This window comes from Diplodia corticola (assembly GCF_001883845.1).
Source record: "Diplodia corticola strain CBS 112549 chromosome Unknown scaffold61, whole genome shotgun sequence".
NCBI classification, from domain to species: domain Eukaryota; kingdom Fungi; phylum Ascomycota; class Dothideomycetes; order Botryosphaeriales; family Botryosphaeriaceae; genus Diplodia; species Diplodia corticola.
The window spans coordinates 157,673-174,105 of NW_017971540.1; the positions used below are offsets into that span (position 1 = coordinate 157,673).

The following is a 16,433-nucleotide window of genomic DNA, read 5'->3' on the forward strand; positions in this document are numbered from 1 at the left end:
AGGTCAATGTGTTTAGCCAAGTGAAGAAGACAGTTGCTACTATCGGCTGCCGCTCGCCGAGGAGCACACTTTCGCGGATGCCCTTCCAAAGTGCGACTCTCGGCCGACGCCATCAACCGAATCTTGACTTTTCTTTCTTCACTTCGCGCTGTTTGTGAGCCCGTAAAGTCCACACTCGGCCGGCGCACCGCGGCCATTACAACTCCAAGCGTTCGAAGATACATTTCATCTCTATTACAATAGGTTTAGGAAGAAGAAAGACGCTAGCACCATGCACCGCCCTGCCCCTCGGCGCGACCTTGTCAGTCGCCTCAGCTTCCATTAATACTCCCAAGAGTCTCCAACTCGTTACCATACGCGCCGGTCGTTCCTACGCGATATCTCCTGCAAGACGGCGGACAACAGCGCTGCGAAGTGGGTACACTTGTGGCAACACTTGAAGATTGCTCCTTTGGGAGGTTCGGTTTTTGTTTCCTTTGTGGGTTGGGATTAATATACATGGGGTTCTGCTAATTCGAATTTGATTGCGTTATCGGCGGGTAGCTCATAACGCTGGGCGGAACGAGGCGGATTGCGTAGACACTCGGCGAGACGAGCTCGAAAGGGGGTTTGGATCATGACCTCGCGGCACTTGACAGGCATTTGGATCGTAGCAAGCATCTCCATTACGCTCGTCTGGCTGGATTGATGTTGCGGTGCGGTGCGAGTGGGCCACAGACCAAGAATAGGGTGGGCTCATGTTTCAGAGGCAGATCATAGTGGCTGAAACCGCGGAAGTGCGAAAAGGCAGCAGCCGGTGCCATAGTGGTTCCAGAGGCTTGCCGAATCCCACAGACTATTGGATTCTACTCCATAGCGGATTGCCACGCGTGAAGCGGCGATCGGTGGAGGCCGCGCGGACTTGTCGAGAAGTCATGGACGACGGGGTTTGAAGTGTTTACACAGGAAACGAAGTGAAGGCGAAAACGGCAGAGACTTGTAGAAGTGTTCACCGGGGTGCATGTGCAAAGCGCAGACGGGAGGAGGGCGGGACTGAGTGGCACTGGCGAGGCAGTGAAAGGACGAGGCAGTGTCCGTCCGGTGCAAGCCACATTCTCGAGGGAGCGCTACTTTTGCGCCATTGCTGGCTCCTCGCATCCTATCATGCCTCTAGATAGCGGGCTGGCGGCTCCGCGAGGGCGGCACACGGCTAGCGGCACGGAAGGCCGAAGCACTGGCGAGGTTCCAGGCGGGAGGCGGGTGCAAAAGCAAACTGGTGGCCGGCGCAAGCGCCTCCTGGAGTGCGTCAGCCGGCAACGTCACGCCGACACTGCCGCCTCCCTGCGCACCTGGCGCCTACAGTGCGATCAGCGGCGGGCTTGCGGGATTCAGTGATGTGCTGCTCGTGGGCGGCGCATACGAGGTAGGGATGGATGATCGGCGGGTGAAGATGCGCAGGGACTGAGGAGGCGGCGCCAGGCCTATCAATAAGGCGATTTTGGGCCCGAAGGGGCAATAGACGACCGCTTTTTCGCAAAAGTCGGTGGCGTCCGCCCCACGGGGACTCAATCGGGCGTGATTGAGCGCGGCCGGGCGAGGGCTCCAGACGGGCCAATTCCTGTGCGCGGCGGCCGGCACGGGTGGCGGAGCGTCGTATCGTGTCGCGCAACATTCCGTGCTGGGCTGGGCTGGGCGGAGGGCAGGCGTGCTGGCGCTGAGGGCGCGGCGGCGGACGCGGCGGAGCGGACGCAGCAGGGTGCAGCGGGTGCTGAGATTGCGACGTCACGGCGCGGTTCATGCCTTCGCCTCAGCGTCCGTGATCCCACCCGCAGACAGCCAGACAGCCAGCCGGGCAGCCAGGCCAGCAGCTGCCCCGAAGCCCCTTTACACAGTACGCCTTAGTCAGCCCGGCCGCCGCCCTGAATGGGCCAAGCTTCACCAGCGCCTTCCATCAACCACCACCCTCGCAACCCCAGCCGCCGCACCGCAGCCTCGCGCGCGCAAACAATTGTCGCCGCATCGCAGCACCGCCGCCTGCCATCCCCGAGCGTCGCGCGCTGCTGCCTGCCGCCCGCCGCCGCCTGGTCGTGCCGCCCGCGAGACGCGTCGCGTTGTGTTTTCGGCTTGGCATTCTGGCCCAGTGAAGAGTGAACACAGCCCGCCACCTGACACACGCAACCTCACCTCATGCCCACTCCATCGCTCGTGCCTTCGAGCCATGGTTTCCCATCAGAACACGCTTCATAGCTACTTCGCCGCCCTCCACTCTCCCCTCTCCCCCACACTCCCGCTTCCGCATCACCCGCATTCCACTCTCCACGACAACATGTCGACCACGCCCGCCCTGGACCCCGACCAGAAGCCTCGCGCCAGCTCCGTCTTCTCCGTCAGCACCCAGGGCGGCGACGAGAAGAGCCGCAAGGCCCGCAAGGGCTCGCGCGCAAAGCACAGCTGGGAGTACATCGTCGTCGACCCAGCCGAGGACGAGGCCCCGCCGCCGACCGCGACCAGGCTGGAGAAGGAGCTGTACAGCTCCTTCACCAACAATTTCCTGGCCGGCCAGGGCCGTCGCACAAGACAGGCCGCCATGAATGCGAGCCAGCACTTTCACGACCACTCCGGCAGCGAGCTCTCTCTCTCCGACCACTCTCACCCGGCCTCTGAAAGCGCCTTCTCCACCACCACCTCCAACACCCAGGCCTCGCCTGCCAGCTCACCCGCCCCGCCCTCAGCCCTGAATGCCTCCCGCAAGCGAAAGGATTCCGCCGCTCCCACGTCAGATTCGGCGAGAAAAAGGCCCAAACTCGCAACTCCTGCTCCTCCCGTTACTTCCGACCCAGCCTCCAACGGCGCGACTGCGGCCCAAACCCAAACCGCCATAGAGCCCGCTGCTGCTCCAGCCCCGGCACCACCATCATCGCCCTCGTCTCACCCGGCACCAGCCGTCCAGTCCGCGCACCCCGTCCATCAGGACGACACTTCTGCCTCGACGACATCACGTGCCCCGGACCCCCCGGCCAAGGATTCGGCCAAGCCCAAGTCCACCGTCTTCGACGACGCGACCAACAAGACCAAGGTCAGCAAGAAGACCGACTCCAAGCCCTCGCCCGCACCGGATCCATCCGAGAACCGCAAGCGCAAGTCGCCGCCGCCGCCGCCGCCGCCCGAGAAGATGGCACCCAAGGTGAAGAAGGCGAAGACGGGCACTGCCACGCCCGACCAAGCGGCGAAGTCGGCAAAAGCCGCCGCGGCACAGAAGCGCGACTCACTGCTCCAAGCAGACGGCCACGCCCAACCGCCCGCCCCGTGGACGGGCACTGCCACCCAACACCGCCCGTCGCACGCCAACCACCAGTCCGCTCACAGCAAAGCCGCCGCCGCCGCCAAGCAGCTGCAGCTGCAGGCGCAGCGCTTTGCGTACCCGCCCACGCGCGCGCAGCTGGCGGACCAGCTGGAAGAGATTACGCACCGCGGCATCGCCGGCGGCCCCGCCAACTTCTCGTCGGTGCGCGAGTACCGCGCCGCGTGCGCGGCCGAGGCGGCGTGGCAGGAACGCGACCAGGAAGTCGTGGAACGGATGCTGGACAATCCGCGCGTCATCGAGGTGCTGAAGAGGCTGCGGGAACTCAACGACGAGATCGAGGCCGAGAGGAAGGGATCCAAGGGCGCGGCCAAGGGCCATGGCAAGGGCGGCCGCAAGAGGAAGGTGTCGGACGGCTTGATGGATGGGGACTAAGCTTGGAATGGGGGAGGGAAGAATCTTGGAGGAGGAGAATGCAGAAGATTGGAGCGGGCCCTCGGCCATTTGCGAGCGCGAAGTTGACGACGACGACCTGTTTTGATTTTCTGTCACGACAACGAGATGGCCCTTGGATTGGAGCACGCGCGGGTCGGTCGTCGACCTTTTTTTTCTTTCCTCTTTCCCCCCACCAAGGGAAAGACGCCGACTTTTTCTTCACCGAACTTGTCTAAGTACCTAGCGACGGAGCTTTTGGAGACATGAAAGATTCAGGGAAAACGGAGCCAGGCTGGAGAAGCTTTGGAGGATTGGTACCAGAGACGTCGGGCTCCTCCTCCCGTCAGACTGCCTCCAAGACAGACTTTACTTTCCTTTTGTTCAGATTGTCAGTCTGCAGTCTCTTCCCTTTTGTTCCCTTTTTTCTCTTCTCTACATTCGACAAAAACAGAGATATCCACCACTGGCGAATAAACCAAAGACTACAAAATGGCGCTGCGGAATCCCCTTGCTCGTTTCTTGGCCTCTTTATCTCACTTTCGTTTGTCACGGCCGGCTGGCTTCCGCTTGGAGACTTTTTCATTGGTGCTTACGGGCGACGGTATTCACAGAAAGAAGACTGGTCAAACAGGGATGCCTCAAGGCTAAACAAATTTTTGGGGGGGTTTGATTCATGGTTCAGCTTTGACTCGTTTCCTTTTGAGTATCTTGATTTTTTTGTTTTGGCGAGCGAAACGGGCAGCAGATGTACGGTAGCCGTAGATTTTCTGGAGAAGAATAGGCTCTATTTTCCCTAGCTGAAGAAATGAGGCTGTGGATTTGCTGGCAGCGCGAGGTATCGCGTCAAGCAAAGGTGGCTGCCTGCTGGCTTCGGAGAGTGGTGATACAGGCTGCGAGGCACCGGCGCAGCCTTGCTGCACGATTCTTTGTCTGCTGCCCACCTCGCTTGGCTTGAGAAGGAGCGCATGCAGATGGGGAGAGACGGAGAGGGGAGGGCCTTGTCCGTGCGGCTCTTCAAGATGATCATCGTCATCAAAAACTGGGCACCGGGTATGCGCGCCACGCCAGCATGTGCAGATCGCACCTCGGCAGCTGTCAATCAGCGGCACCCATCAACTATTGCGCAACTTTTGTCAAGGACTTGAATTCTGGAACCATCCGTGAGGTGTGCGGAGCCGGAGACTGGATGGCGCTTCGTAATGATATGCTATTTTTCTCGCGCTGATCTCATCTCAGCCTCAGCTCATCCCACGCATCCAGAACCACTACCACAAGGGGTTGTTGCTGCTCACCGCGCCTCTAGTTGGAGAAGAACATCTTTCACCGCGCGGATGCCATTCCATTCGCCTTTTTGCCCTCGGAGACGATCTGTTTCGGCAAGGCTGGCATGTGTAATCGCGTGGCACAAAGCCTCACGGGCCCAGCTCCCCGATGCCAGCTGTTCTCAACTCCATGCCCAATCCGAGCAGTGCGTGCGACGCTGCACCAAGGCAGACGAGGAGCTCATCACTCAAGGATGATGCCACGTCTGCAGCCCCGACCCCGACCGGGAATAACAATAACGGGACCCGCAAACGTTGACAGTCATCATCATCCATGTGTGCAAATCGGAACAAACAATCCAACGGCGGGACGACCCCCCCTTCCCCAAATAATAGAAGACGAGAGACACTGTTCACGTTCTCATTCGTCCAACCACCCTATTCGCTGCCGGACCGTTACCCAAGCGACGGGACGGGATCACGGGTTTAGCTCAGCGCGCGTGACGAGAGAATCAGAGCAGCGGTTGGAGAATTTAGCTGGACCGCGCGAGCAGCTCGAGACGAGCATGGCAATATTGACAAGCGCTTTCCCTGCTGCTGCTGCTGCTGATGCTGCCGCCGCGCGGGTTTTTTTCATTAGTCGTCACGTCTAAAAGCGCCCCACGTCAGAAGGAATAAGGTGGACGTGGGACGTGGACGTGGACGTGGACGTGGGACGTGGACGTGGACTGCTTGCTGGGGGCGCGGCGGATGACGTCGGTTGGATCGTCGAGCGCGTGCCGCTGACGACTTTATTCCCCACACAACAGGCAGTCAGTCGGTTTTCTTTTCTGTCTGGCACCACTGACTGCCACGGCCTGGCGCGGCGCGGCGGTGCCACCATCATCCGCCGCTTCCTTCCTTCCTTCCTTCCTTTTTTTTTTCTTCTTCTCTTTTTTTTTTTGAGTTGCTGCTGTTTATCTTGAGTTTGGCGTTATCTCTCTCCTCATTACAGTATACGAATAGGGGCAAGGCGAATACGAACGTATGGCGCCCGCCGGACACGCTCGCTGACTCTCTGATTAACGCACATCCTTGCCGGGCCGTCCCGGGTGTGTCTAGGATGGGGACCCTGTTCTTTGTTCCCTTCGCTCGCGGAGACGCAGCATGCGGCATCTACCGTTTTCTCGCTATTTTCTTCCTATTCCTCCTCTTCTTCTTCTCGGAGGCGCCGTCGCCCAGCGCCAGCTGCGAGATCAGTCGACAGCGCGGCTGGTGAGATATGATTGGGCAGCAGATACAGGGTGGTGCACCAGTAACACAGAACCTCACAAACAATCATGTGACAAAAGACGCGTGCTCTCGCTGCCTACTGGTCAGCAGGGTTCCCGTAATAATAACATACAAACTTTGGCTACGCTACTCGACGCAGGGCGAGAGAGAGCTAGGTGGGGGGTTACGGGGTTACCCTTCCCCCCTGTCTCTGGCTGTAGCGCGCGCGACAAGTGTATGAATCGGTTGGACGACAGCCGATGCCTCAGAGATGACCCTTTTTTTCGGACGGGGGTGTTTCACCTACCTACCTAGCCAGCCCACCGGCCGGGGAGATGACGCACACGAACTTTTGCCTGCCTGTGTGGGGTAGCGCCTTTTTCTGCGCAACAACCTCGAAGGAGGACAGGACCGCTTTCCTCCCCCTCCCTCCCTCCCTCCCTCCCTCCCTCCGTCCCGCCCGCCCACGCACGCCTACACCTTGCTGTTTTTGCGCTTTTTCCTCCGCCTTTTCCCCCCGGTTCTTCCGTGGCCATATGCCGGACGACGTACCTTGCTTTGCGCTGGTCGTTTTGTCGATTAAAGAGAAATAATAAAAAAACAAGGCTTGGTACTGATCGGTCCGGCGCAGATGGGATAGATGAAGGGACAGCTAGCTGGTTAACCCCAACACCATGTGGCGCTGTCTGTGCGGTGTTGCGAATCGCACTGCTTTCATGGTCATGTCGCATGCTTTTTGCTTTTTTCCTCCCCTAACGGCGGCAGTGCATGCAGGTGTGCGTGACGAATTGTACATCGTTTCCGTTTTACTCTCGTTTGCGGCTGTGCTGGGGCTTGGGGGGGAGGGGAGGGGTTCACTCTCGCATATGCAGTGGCACCGTTACGTCTTGTCCACATGCACACACAAGTTACTGATTTGTCATAGGAGGGGGGTGGGGGGCATGTGGTAAATGATTTGGCGTTTCATCCTCGTCCCTGAGTGGGGAGACTGGAAATTATATTTTTCTTCTGTACTCTGTCGTATTGGAATCTGAGAACAATTTGGGCGACGACGAAGGTTGTTATTACGGATCGCAGTTGATGTTGGCATGTCAGGTGATCCGTCGGATCCGGTTTCGTTGAGTTGGCGGAACTGGGTTCCTGTTTTTTTTCTTTTCCTTTCTTTTCTTTTGGACTCTGGAGCTAGCTCCGAGGCCGCTGAGGGAGGGAGGTTTGCAAAAGTGATGTTACATAGAGCACCGAGCGACCATTAAGCTTGAGGAGCGCATTCATTGATATTACTCATTGAACAATTTTCTCGACCAGACCCAGACTCGAACAAAACAGACAGAACATAAAGGACATTCCGTGTGATAGATAAGGCACCTCCGCGGTGCTTCAACATGTTGATCTCTAAGCAGCCCTTTATATGTGTACTCCAGGAACGAGCTATGCGCAGAACTCAAGCCACAATCCCGCCATGGTCTTCCAGCCCATTTTGTCGAAAAACAACTCTTGGGTCTCATCTTTGGAATCCTCGTCATTATCATCTACGGCCTCGCTCCCCTCGTCAGTAACCTTCATACCGCAATCGTCTTCATTCTCGCCGTCGATCACATATTCTCCCTTATCGCCGCGCCAGTTGCCACTTTCTTCAATTGCACGTCTTGTGGCAGAACTAGCGCTGAGTCGACGAGAGAGAGAAGTATGGTAGTGCGGGAGAAACGACCAGAGGAGGACGGGTTTCGGAAAGGAAGAGAGAGAAAATTACTGACATACATGCACCTGAGCGTGCTGTCGTGTAGCACCTTGTGCTATCCGAGATCCCGAACTGGGTCCTCCAAGTTGGCTTTGGAAGTCAATGCCCTGGACACGGTGGTTTGTTTGTGTGATAAAGTCCGAAAGTTGAGCTCGATAGTGCACTCGCTGGTACCTTCCTGACTGCATGACTGCCTCATGCGAGTGTTTGAAGTGCAGGATGAGCTGATTTTTGTAGATGAAGATAAAATGTGATTGGATATTACATAGATATTCAGTCTTGGTCCCTTGGAAAACGTCAAATCTAAGGATACATAATACACTGGGTGGCATCAGCCTCGAAGAACCGCAAAGCTGAGTGTAAGTGTTATGAAAGTACTGTATTGGGAGGTTGGCCGTTTACCATTGCACCGAATGGCCGCGCTGCATGCATGGCCATTGAGTTACGAAGAAGTGGTTACAGATGAAGTTGTTTTCATATATCCTGAGAGCTTTTCTGGCACATATATGTGTGATAGCAAGCACATCAGTCCAATGTGCCGGTATGTTCAGAAACTCAGGAATAAAGGCCATAATGACCAAATACTCATATTCAGGTCTATCTTACTATATACTCCGTTTCGAACACTTATGCCCTTGTTTCGTCGCTCACCGTAAATAAAGCAAATGCACAAATATGGCTGCTTGTTGAGTTGGATAGCACTGAGGCTTGACTCAAGGTTCACAAAGTCCATCCACACCCGGACGCGAACCTCCCACGACACACCTTCAAGTACACTTGGCTTACTGCTGAATGTCCTACATAGCGGATGTTGCACACAAGCTGAACCAAGTTCTTTGTGCTCTACTATGAGCGCATACATGTCCGGCCTTTCGTCAGCATATTTGCCGTTTCCGCTTCTCAGAAAGCACTGACGTAGCTGCAGGCCCGCCAGACTCTGATCTCCATGTATCCACCAACCAGACTGCACCTCTTAGTATACCAACACGTTTTGGGCACCATGAGCCCTTTGAGCTCTGGTTCAAATCCGTCGAGATCTGGAAATCCGAGCAGGAACTGCCCAGCATGCTGCACCCAATCTTAGAGGGCGGCTGTGGCCGAGGCAAGGAGGTTGGAGTAAATAGAGAAGAGCCACTAGTGACACAAAAAAGTGATCAGCGGAGCATCGGGCAATGTTTCATGAGTAAAGTGTCAAGTGTTAAGAATCATTCACCTTTTGCCTGATAGATTTGTCTGATTATCACGCAGCATCACGCGTATGACGCGTCTGCTCGCCCGCTCCATTGCCATGACCTAGGAAAATGTACCCGTTAAAAAGTGTCAACTGTAGATTACCTTGGTGAGCGAGATTTCTTCTGAAGCACACAGCAGATAAAGGAAGCATCAAATGGGGAAGGGTGAGAGAATGTAGCGATACAAGAAAATAGCATAAGCATCATTCAGCAAACAAGTTTAGACTAGAAGAAAACGTGAGATGAGCCGTAAATTTAATACGCAGTCAACATCTAGCATAAATTAGTAGTAACTTAGCCACACTCACTTTCGATTGACATGGCACTGTCCTTCTCACCCACCAACCCGGTGCCAGGCACAGCGATCCCCAACAAACACACAGCCAAGCTCACGCCCTCACGCCTGGCCATTCAGCACCCCACTCCCTCCGAAAAACTCGACAACACTCGTCAATCAAAAGTAAGGCAGTCGAGCCCAAGGCAGGTCGTCGGCGCACGAACCGCCGACGCTCCGGCACGGACCATCCCCCGACGTTTTCCCGCCCGACCGACCGACCATCGTCTCAATCGCAGTCGTCGTTCGCCGCAAACCTCCGCGCGCCAGCCAAACCCACACCTCTCTACCTCTCCCACCCGCCCGGGACAATCGCCCCCACGACCACCACCACCACCCGGCCACAATGGCAAAGAAACGTACGTCACCATCCCCCGCGCCTGCCCCCGCGCTCCCTCCCTCCCTCTCCCCAACACACTCCGCAACGGCATTGGCCAGCCACCCGCCTCCGCCTACGCCATCGCAATGGCACACCACACGAAACGGAATCACCCAGAGGAGGGAAGGGAAAGAGTAGCAGCAACAAAAAAAAAAAAAGAACCCCGCATACACAAACGCCGACGCCCCGCCCGCCGTCCACTCGCTTACCTTCCGGCGTCTTTGTGTGAACAGAAAAGTCGCGCACCATCGCCGTCCGGCTCATCTCCATGGCCATGACGGGCTACTTCAAGACGTTTGTGCGCGCGCGCACCCACCGGCCGCTGAGCATGCTCAAGTACGACCCAGTCGGTACGTTTCTCCCACGTCCCACGTTCCCACGTCCCACGTCCCACGTCCGTCGACGCGCGGGGCTGTGTGCTTGCTTGTGATTTTGGTGGTTCTTTTCTTTCTTCTTGTGTTTTTTTTTTCGGATGGATGGATGGATGGATGAATTGAGGGATTGAGGGATGGGTGTGGGTGTGGGGGAAGGGAAGGGAAGGGAAGGGAGGGAAAAGGAAGGGAAGGAAAAAGAAGTGAGGGAGGGAGATTGAGGGATTGGGGAGCTGGTTCGGACACCGGGGAACAGAGCGCTTTGAGGGGAGGGGAGGGAAAAGAAGAGACTGGATGGGATATGAAAGGCAGGGAAGCGGGGGATGGTGACGGACGAACGGACGAGAGGACGGCAGCCAGACGGGACGCCCCATTGATACGGGATGGATGCTGACAACATTGGGTGCTGTTTAGTGCGGAAGAAGGTTCTGTTCCTCGAGCAGAAGCGCGGAAAATGAGCGAGCGAGCTTCGGAGAGGAGTCCGCCTGACGAGGCGCCGAGCTTCGTCACCCCCAATTGCACAATAATATCATCCTTCGGAGGTCATAGAGCACCCGTGTTGGGCATGGACATTATGGACGCGATGTGAGATGGTCCCGGCATCTCCCCCACTGCTGTAGACGTGAGCGAATTGGAAAACTGGAGAAAACATGGTATCACGGCGTTGGTGGACAGTTTAAGAGCAATCATCCATTTGCTTGAGCGGTACCTGTACCATGTTTTCGCGAAAGGATGCTGACTATATAGAAAGCTACTCGGAACAAAAGTCAAAAGAGCAAAGCAATCTGACCATATCACCCCTCCCACACACTTCCACATATCAGTTTGCCGCATGGAGCCATAATGCGAAACATTTCAAACAATCTGCAAAAGCACGCAAAGCAACCCTGGTGATTCCCACATCATTCGTTGTTGAGCGAAAAATATTGCCGGTGCATGTCAAAGAGCCATGTTCGAGTAAGTCGGACTGTGGAGAAAGCGAAGCGGCCCATTGGTCAAGTCACTCAATAAGAGCTCTTGATCTCTTGGTCAAACCGACCACCGATTTCGTCTGCCTTTCGTTTCCGCGCGTTCCTCGGAGGGGAGTTGCGGATGCCGCCCCAAGAAGAGCCTTCTGAAGTCTTCATGCGAGACATGGACGGAACACGCGTGGACCGCTGAGATGGAGGTTGCGGGGGCCTGGATGTTGCCGTCTGGGTTTGGGATTCGGCCTTCGCTGAAACTTGGCTGGACTCTTCAGGGAAACGAACGCGGAGGTCCTGAGACTGAGTTTCTGACACCTGCGAACGAGGGCCCGCTCGGGAGATTGCTCTTGTCATGATCGGACTCGATCTGTACTTACTTGAAGTACCTTTGATTCGCTTGCTGGAATATTCATCGCTCTCTCCTGAGGTCAAGCGCTTGACGGCACCGGACGGACTGCTGTCGACGCTCTGTTCGGCGTTCGTCGATTGAGTCGTGTGGTGGTGACTGTACGTGGCATTGTTCCTTGATTTGGCCTGGTCCATAAACAAAGGGCTGCTACCTTGGTCAGATTCCATCCTCGTGATTCCCCGAGGAGCATGGAAAGGCGTTCGTGGCAAGCTCGCGTCCACGGCTACAGAATCTGATCGGTAAGACTCCTGGCGTAGCTGATAGGCTGAATTCATTCGTCTACTCGTGTTCGCTTGAGACACTGGGCGGTCTTCCTCGAAGAATGGATTCTCCATCGATGCCGTCGTCCGCCTTACTGTACCATCTGCCCCACGGAATCGTGGTGTCGGCGTGGATTCCACAGCATCATCCGGCTGAAGGTGGAGCCCGGCCAATCCCTCTGGTATGTCCATGTCCGAAGATAGAAGGCTACTCAAGCTACTGGTGGACTTGTTCTGGTCATCCACGTGCTCCTTGGCAATTTCTGAAAACAGCTTCGGCTTGCTCAGAAGATCTGAGAGAGTCTCAGGGTCCTCCACCGTGGCCTCGCCCTGTGTCGGCAGAAGGGTGACTCCATGCTCTGTCAATCTCTCGTGTTTTCCAAGCTCTTGTGATACCCAGAAGTCTTCACCGAAGGTGCTTCCATCAGATGAGCGATGATAGACTTGTTTTCGAGAGTCTTCGAGTCCTGGTTGAGTATCGCGTTGAGAAGCCGATGAGTTGTGGGGTATTTGAGATTGTTCTGGCTGTGTTTTGTCAACAGCATGGGATACAGACTTGTTGGAACGATCCAACTTTCGTCGCGGCTTTCTGGTTGATCCTGAATTCGCTGCTGGCATCATAACCTCCAGGACAGGAGATTCTGGAAGCTTTGAAGAGATGGAGGGCGGATGCCTGAACTTGTCCTCAATCGGATGTATTAGCTGCTGGTTCGCCCCACAAAATTGCCCAGGCTCATCGTTCTCTCGCTCATGAAGATAGTATCTGAGCTGTGCTTCGTACTCTTCGCGTTGGATCTGATGGCTGGCCTCAATCTCTTGCATCTGGGTATTTGCTTCTTGCAACTGACCCCTCATTCCATTAGCCTCAACGGCCCACTGCTCCTCTCGCTGGCGTAGCATCTCTTCTGAATAAATCTTTTGTTGTGCAGCTTCTTGCTCGGATTCTTTTAAAGAGACTTGAGTCTCTTCGAGTTGCCGATAAAGTCCAGCAAGCTCATTGTTAGAAAGTCGAAGTTGCTCCTGTACCGTATCGTTGTTTGGCTGTATTTGCTGGTACTTGAGATCAATCTCCTGTTTTTGAGTTTGAAGGTTGTCTAGCTGTTGTTGAATTTCCTCCAGCTTCTCATCGTATTCTGTCTGCATCAGCTTTTGGATCCTTGTATTATCTGCTCTTGCGACCTCCAATTGATTTTTGAGGTCATCTTTGGTAGGATTCTCTACAGAGTCCGACTCGTTCAAGCTCTGGATCTCCGAGTCCTTCCGGTGAATCTGCTCTTTGAGTGCTGCAATCTGGGCGGATTGAGATTCCAGAGTCTCGCCTGCTTGGCGAACCTTCATCCGCTCTGCGTATAGCGCATTTGCATGTTTCGTGTTTGTATCTTGTATGACATCTCTTGAATGCTTTGCATAGTAGACACGGGCTCTCTCGCTTGCGCTCTCAATTGGTGTCGACTGACTAAATGTCAGCCAAATCCGTCAAAGGATTGTACTCAATTCAACTCACATCTGTACGGCCTTTGCCACTGTCTGTTGGTGGGTTGGACATTGTGTCTTTCGCGTTTATCAGCTGTTCCTGAAAAAACCAGTCAGTTTCTGGATTGCCACCTATTGCAAAAGGACCACTGTCCGAAGATGGACACCACTGACCTTCAGCTGCATGACTTCTTGGCGGAGTTCCTGTTCGACGACCGAAAGGGCACGGCACTTCTGCTCTTCTTCATGGATCCTAGCCAGAGCATCGCGCAACTCTTGATCAGCCGTCGCCTTGCTGATCTCAAGCTGTTGTAGCCGAGCAGAGTCAACCGTGAGGCTGGATCTGACGCAAGATAGCTCAGTCTGCATTTCGACAAGGCTTCTTTGTGCAGCTTCTTGAGCGCCTGTCGCTGCATCCAACTTCGTTTGTAGCTGGGATTCGTTGTGTTGGAGAGCGTTACAGCGTTCCTCAAGAGCTGCCTTCTTACTCTTGGTCTCAACCAAATCTTCTTGCCAACATTCGAGTGACTTGAATTCTTCCTGTAAGCGGCTCAAAAGGCGGTTTTCGATGACTTTTTCATCTTGTCGAGAAGACTGGGTGGACTGCATGAGATTGTCGAACTTGGTTTGAAACCTGGAATCATGTCAATTTTAAATGGCAATTGCCACAATTCACAGACTTACGAATTGTCCATAGATTGAAGAGCAGCTTGTAAGCTGCTAAAGTCAGCCCGCTCATCAGAAAGCAAAGAGGTGATGTTCTTGATTCTTCCCATAATCTCATCAGCTGAACGCTTTGTAGCTTGTTGCTCGAGGAGCTCCTTGACTGAATGAGCCAAGTCTCCAAGGGGCTTGTCCAGGGAGTCACCCAAGCTGTTGATCGCTTCTTCAATGTCATTGTACTTGATGAACATGTCCTCATTGTTTTTTAGGAGCTGGGCGACACGGTTCTTCTGCTCTGCCAGGTCATTGCATTTCTGACTGACTTCCGTGTCGAGTCTTTCAATCGACTCTTTGGCGTTTTCAAGATCTTTCTGCGTCTCGGCGAGCTTGAGGATTGTAGTTGAGTGTTCCTGCGACACTTTTCGTTTTTCATCATCATAGGAAGCAACCAAAGATTTTCTGTCAGCTTCGAGCAGCTCAACCTTCTTTTCCGCCTTGGCCAAGACTTTAGCATCATTTTTCTTATCTCTTTGCAGCTCTTTGACTTTGTGGGAAGTATTGGTCAGAGATGTTTCCAGCTCTTGGATTCTCGCATTCAACTCCTCATTGATGCTCCGGAGTTGGTGCATCCTCGTTGATGCAGTCATTTTGGCCATTGTAACAGCTTTCAACGCCGCTTCGTGCTCTTGTTCCGCAGAGCGTAGCCTGTTGACCTCTAATTCGCAGCTTTCGCGCTTCGCCACTTCTTTTGCGGTCAATTCTTCCTGCTCTTTCTCAAACAGCTTCTGCCAGATGCTGAGAACATGGCTGGAATGGATATCGAATCCCGACCCCGGAGTGTTTCTCGGCTCGCCTGAATGACTGGTACCTTTTGTGGCTCTGATATTGCCACGTGCACGTTTCGCGCCTGCTCCGGTCTTGGTAACCTGGGTAGGACCTGCCTGAGTACTGATATTGTGCAGCTGTCCATCTTTACTGGAGTCAGACCTCAGGTTCTTTGGGTCTCTACGATGTGGTACGTTCCTTGAGGACTGTTCCTTGATGCCGGATAACTCTTGGTGCTGGCATGGTTCATGAAAGCTTTGCTTAGTAACAGCGTCAGCTTGGCGCGGGAGGTGGGCATCCACCGTGTGTTCGCTCTGTTCAAGACCATGTTTCCGAGTATTATCGGGCATCATCGCACGGTAGTCCTGCTGAATAAGAGTCTGCACTCTGTGATGACGCGGTCGAGAGCGTACCTGCGAGCTGGCTGTTCCGCTCGTAGTTGAGCGACCATGGTTATTCTCAATCTCTGCCCATGTTGCGGATCCCAAGGAGCTTGTCAAGTACCTTTGCTCGTGGGACGCGCCCTCCGCGCTATTGCCAGCAGTTGTCGGAAGTGGAGGAGCGATAGGCAGAGGGTCGAAAGCGGACGAGAAGTCACTCGGACCAACCTTCTCCGCACTGCCGGCAACGACAAGAGGTGGCTTGCCATGCTCCGTGCGTTGCTCTTCGGTGGATTTTCCAACAAGATATCTGGAGTACGGGGTCCGCTGTGTGGGGATATGGGAGGCCGCTTGACGTGGGCTTGGATTTTCTTTAGTGTTGTCATGATCGGCTTGGGTAACATGAAAAGATGGGTCGGTGGTATGGTCCTCTTGCGAGGGTAATGCATTCCTGTGATGAAGGTTAGTTGGCCATCGTTCACGGTGAGACTTTTTCGGCGCAGAGAGAGGGGGTTCGCGGCATATGGTTGAGCGGAACGAATACGTACAAATCAGCTCTGTGAGATTCTTGAGAAGAGTGTAAGGGCTCCTCAGAAGTCGTATCATTGCGTTGTTCCACCCCAGCGTCTTCGCGGGCCAGTTGGCCCTGTGCATCCATGTTGGCTTTCGCGTCATCGATAAGCGGTGCTCCTATTTCTATGCGTCAGCCACACTAGTAACAAAATGAGAGCTTTGCTCGAAGCAACCATAGGTTGACTTACCGGGCTGGCCTTGATTTGCTACAGTGTGGGGCTTCGGGGCTCTCTTCCTCGTCATGTCCATCCGGACTTCTTTGGCCTTGCCGTATTTAAAGCCCTCGAACAGCGGGTCGCCAGACGAGCGAGGCCTTTTGATTACTCTGCTTGGAGCGTCATCGGCCCTTATCGGAACGGTACGAGAATTCCTATGTACCTCACCCAGAGCGGAAGGCTGAGACGATGGCGGGCTGTGCGTGGGCTGTGAGGCCGTTTGGGTGAGGTGGGCATGCTGCTCGCTGACAACTGCGGCCGCAAGTGCAAAATCGCGCGTAAGAGTGCCAGTGTTCAGCTCGGATTGAGGCGAACCTCCCAAGCTCTCGGTGTGATGATCCCCACCAGCCTCCGGTGAAGGCATGGTGGGTGAACCTAAAGATCAATT

At 54.8% G+C, this 16,433-nt stretch overlaps 2 protein-coding genes across 2 annotated transcripts; one reads left to right on the forward strand and one right to left on the reverse strand.

The window, feature by feature from the left end:
* Window positions 1-2,305: 2,305 nt before the first annotated feature.
* On the forward strand, window positions 2,306-3,715 carry BKCO1_6100054 (uncharacterized protein; the record flags this gene model as incomplete). Its single annotated transcript, XM_020278023.1, has 1 exon — window positions 2,306-3,715. One exon carries the CDS (start codon window positions 2,306-2,308, stop codon window positions 3,713-3,715), a length of 1,410 nt encoding a protein of 469 aa, XP_020126657.1.
* Window positions 3,716-11,286: 7,571 nt separating this feature from the next.
* Window positions 11,287-16,409, reverse strand: BKCO1_6100055 (myosin ii heavy chain; the record flags this gene model as incomplete). Its single annotated transcript, XM_020278024.1, has 6 exons — window positions 11,287-13,368; window positions 13,421-13,489; window positions 13,564-14,023; window positions 14,074-15,708; window positions 15,806-15,947; window positions 16,019-16,409. 6 exons carry the CDS (start codon window positions 16,407-16,409, stop codon window positions 11,287-11,289), a joined length of 4,779 nt encoding a protein of 1,592 aa, XP_020126656.1.
* Between the last annotated feature and the right edge of the window lie 24 nt (window positions 16,410-16,433).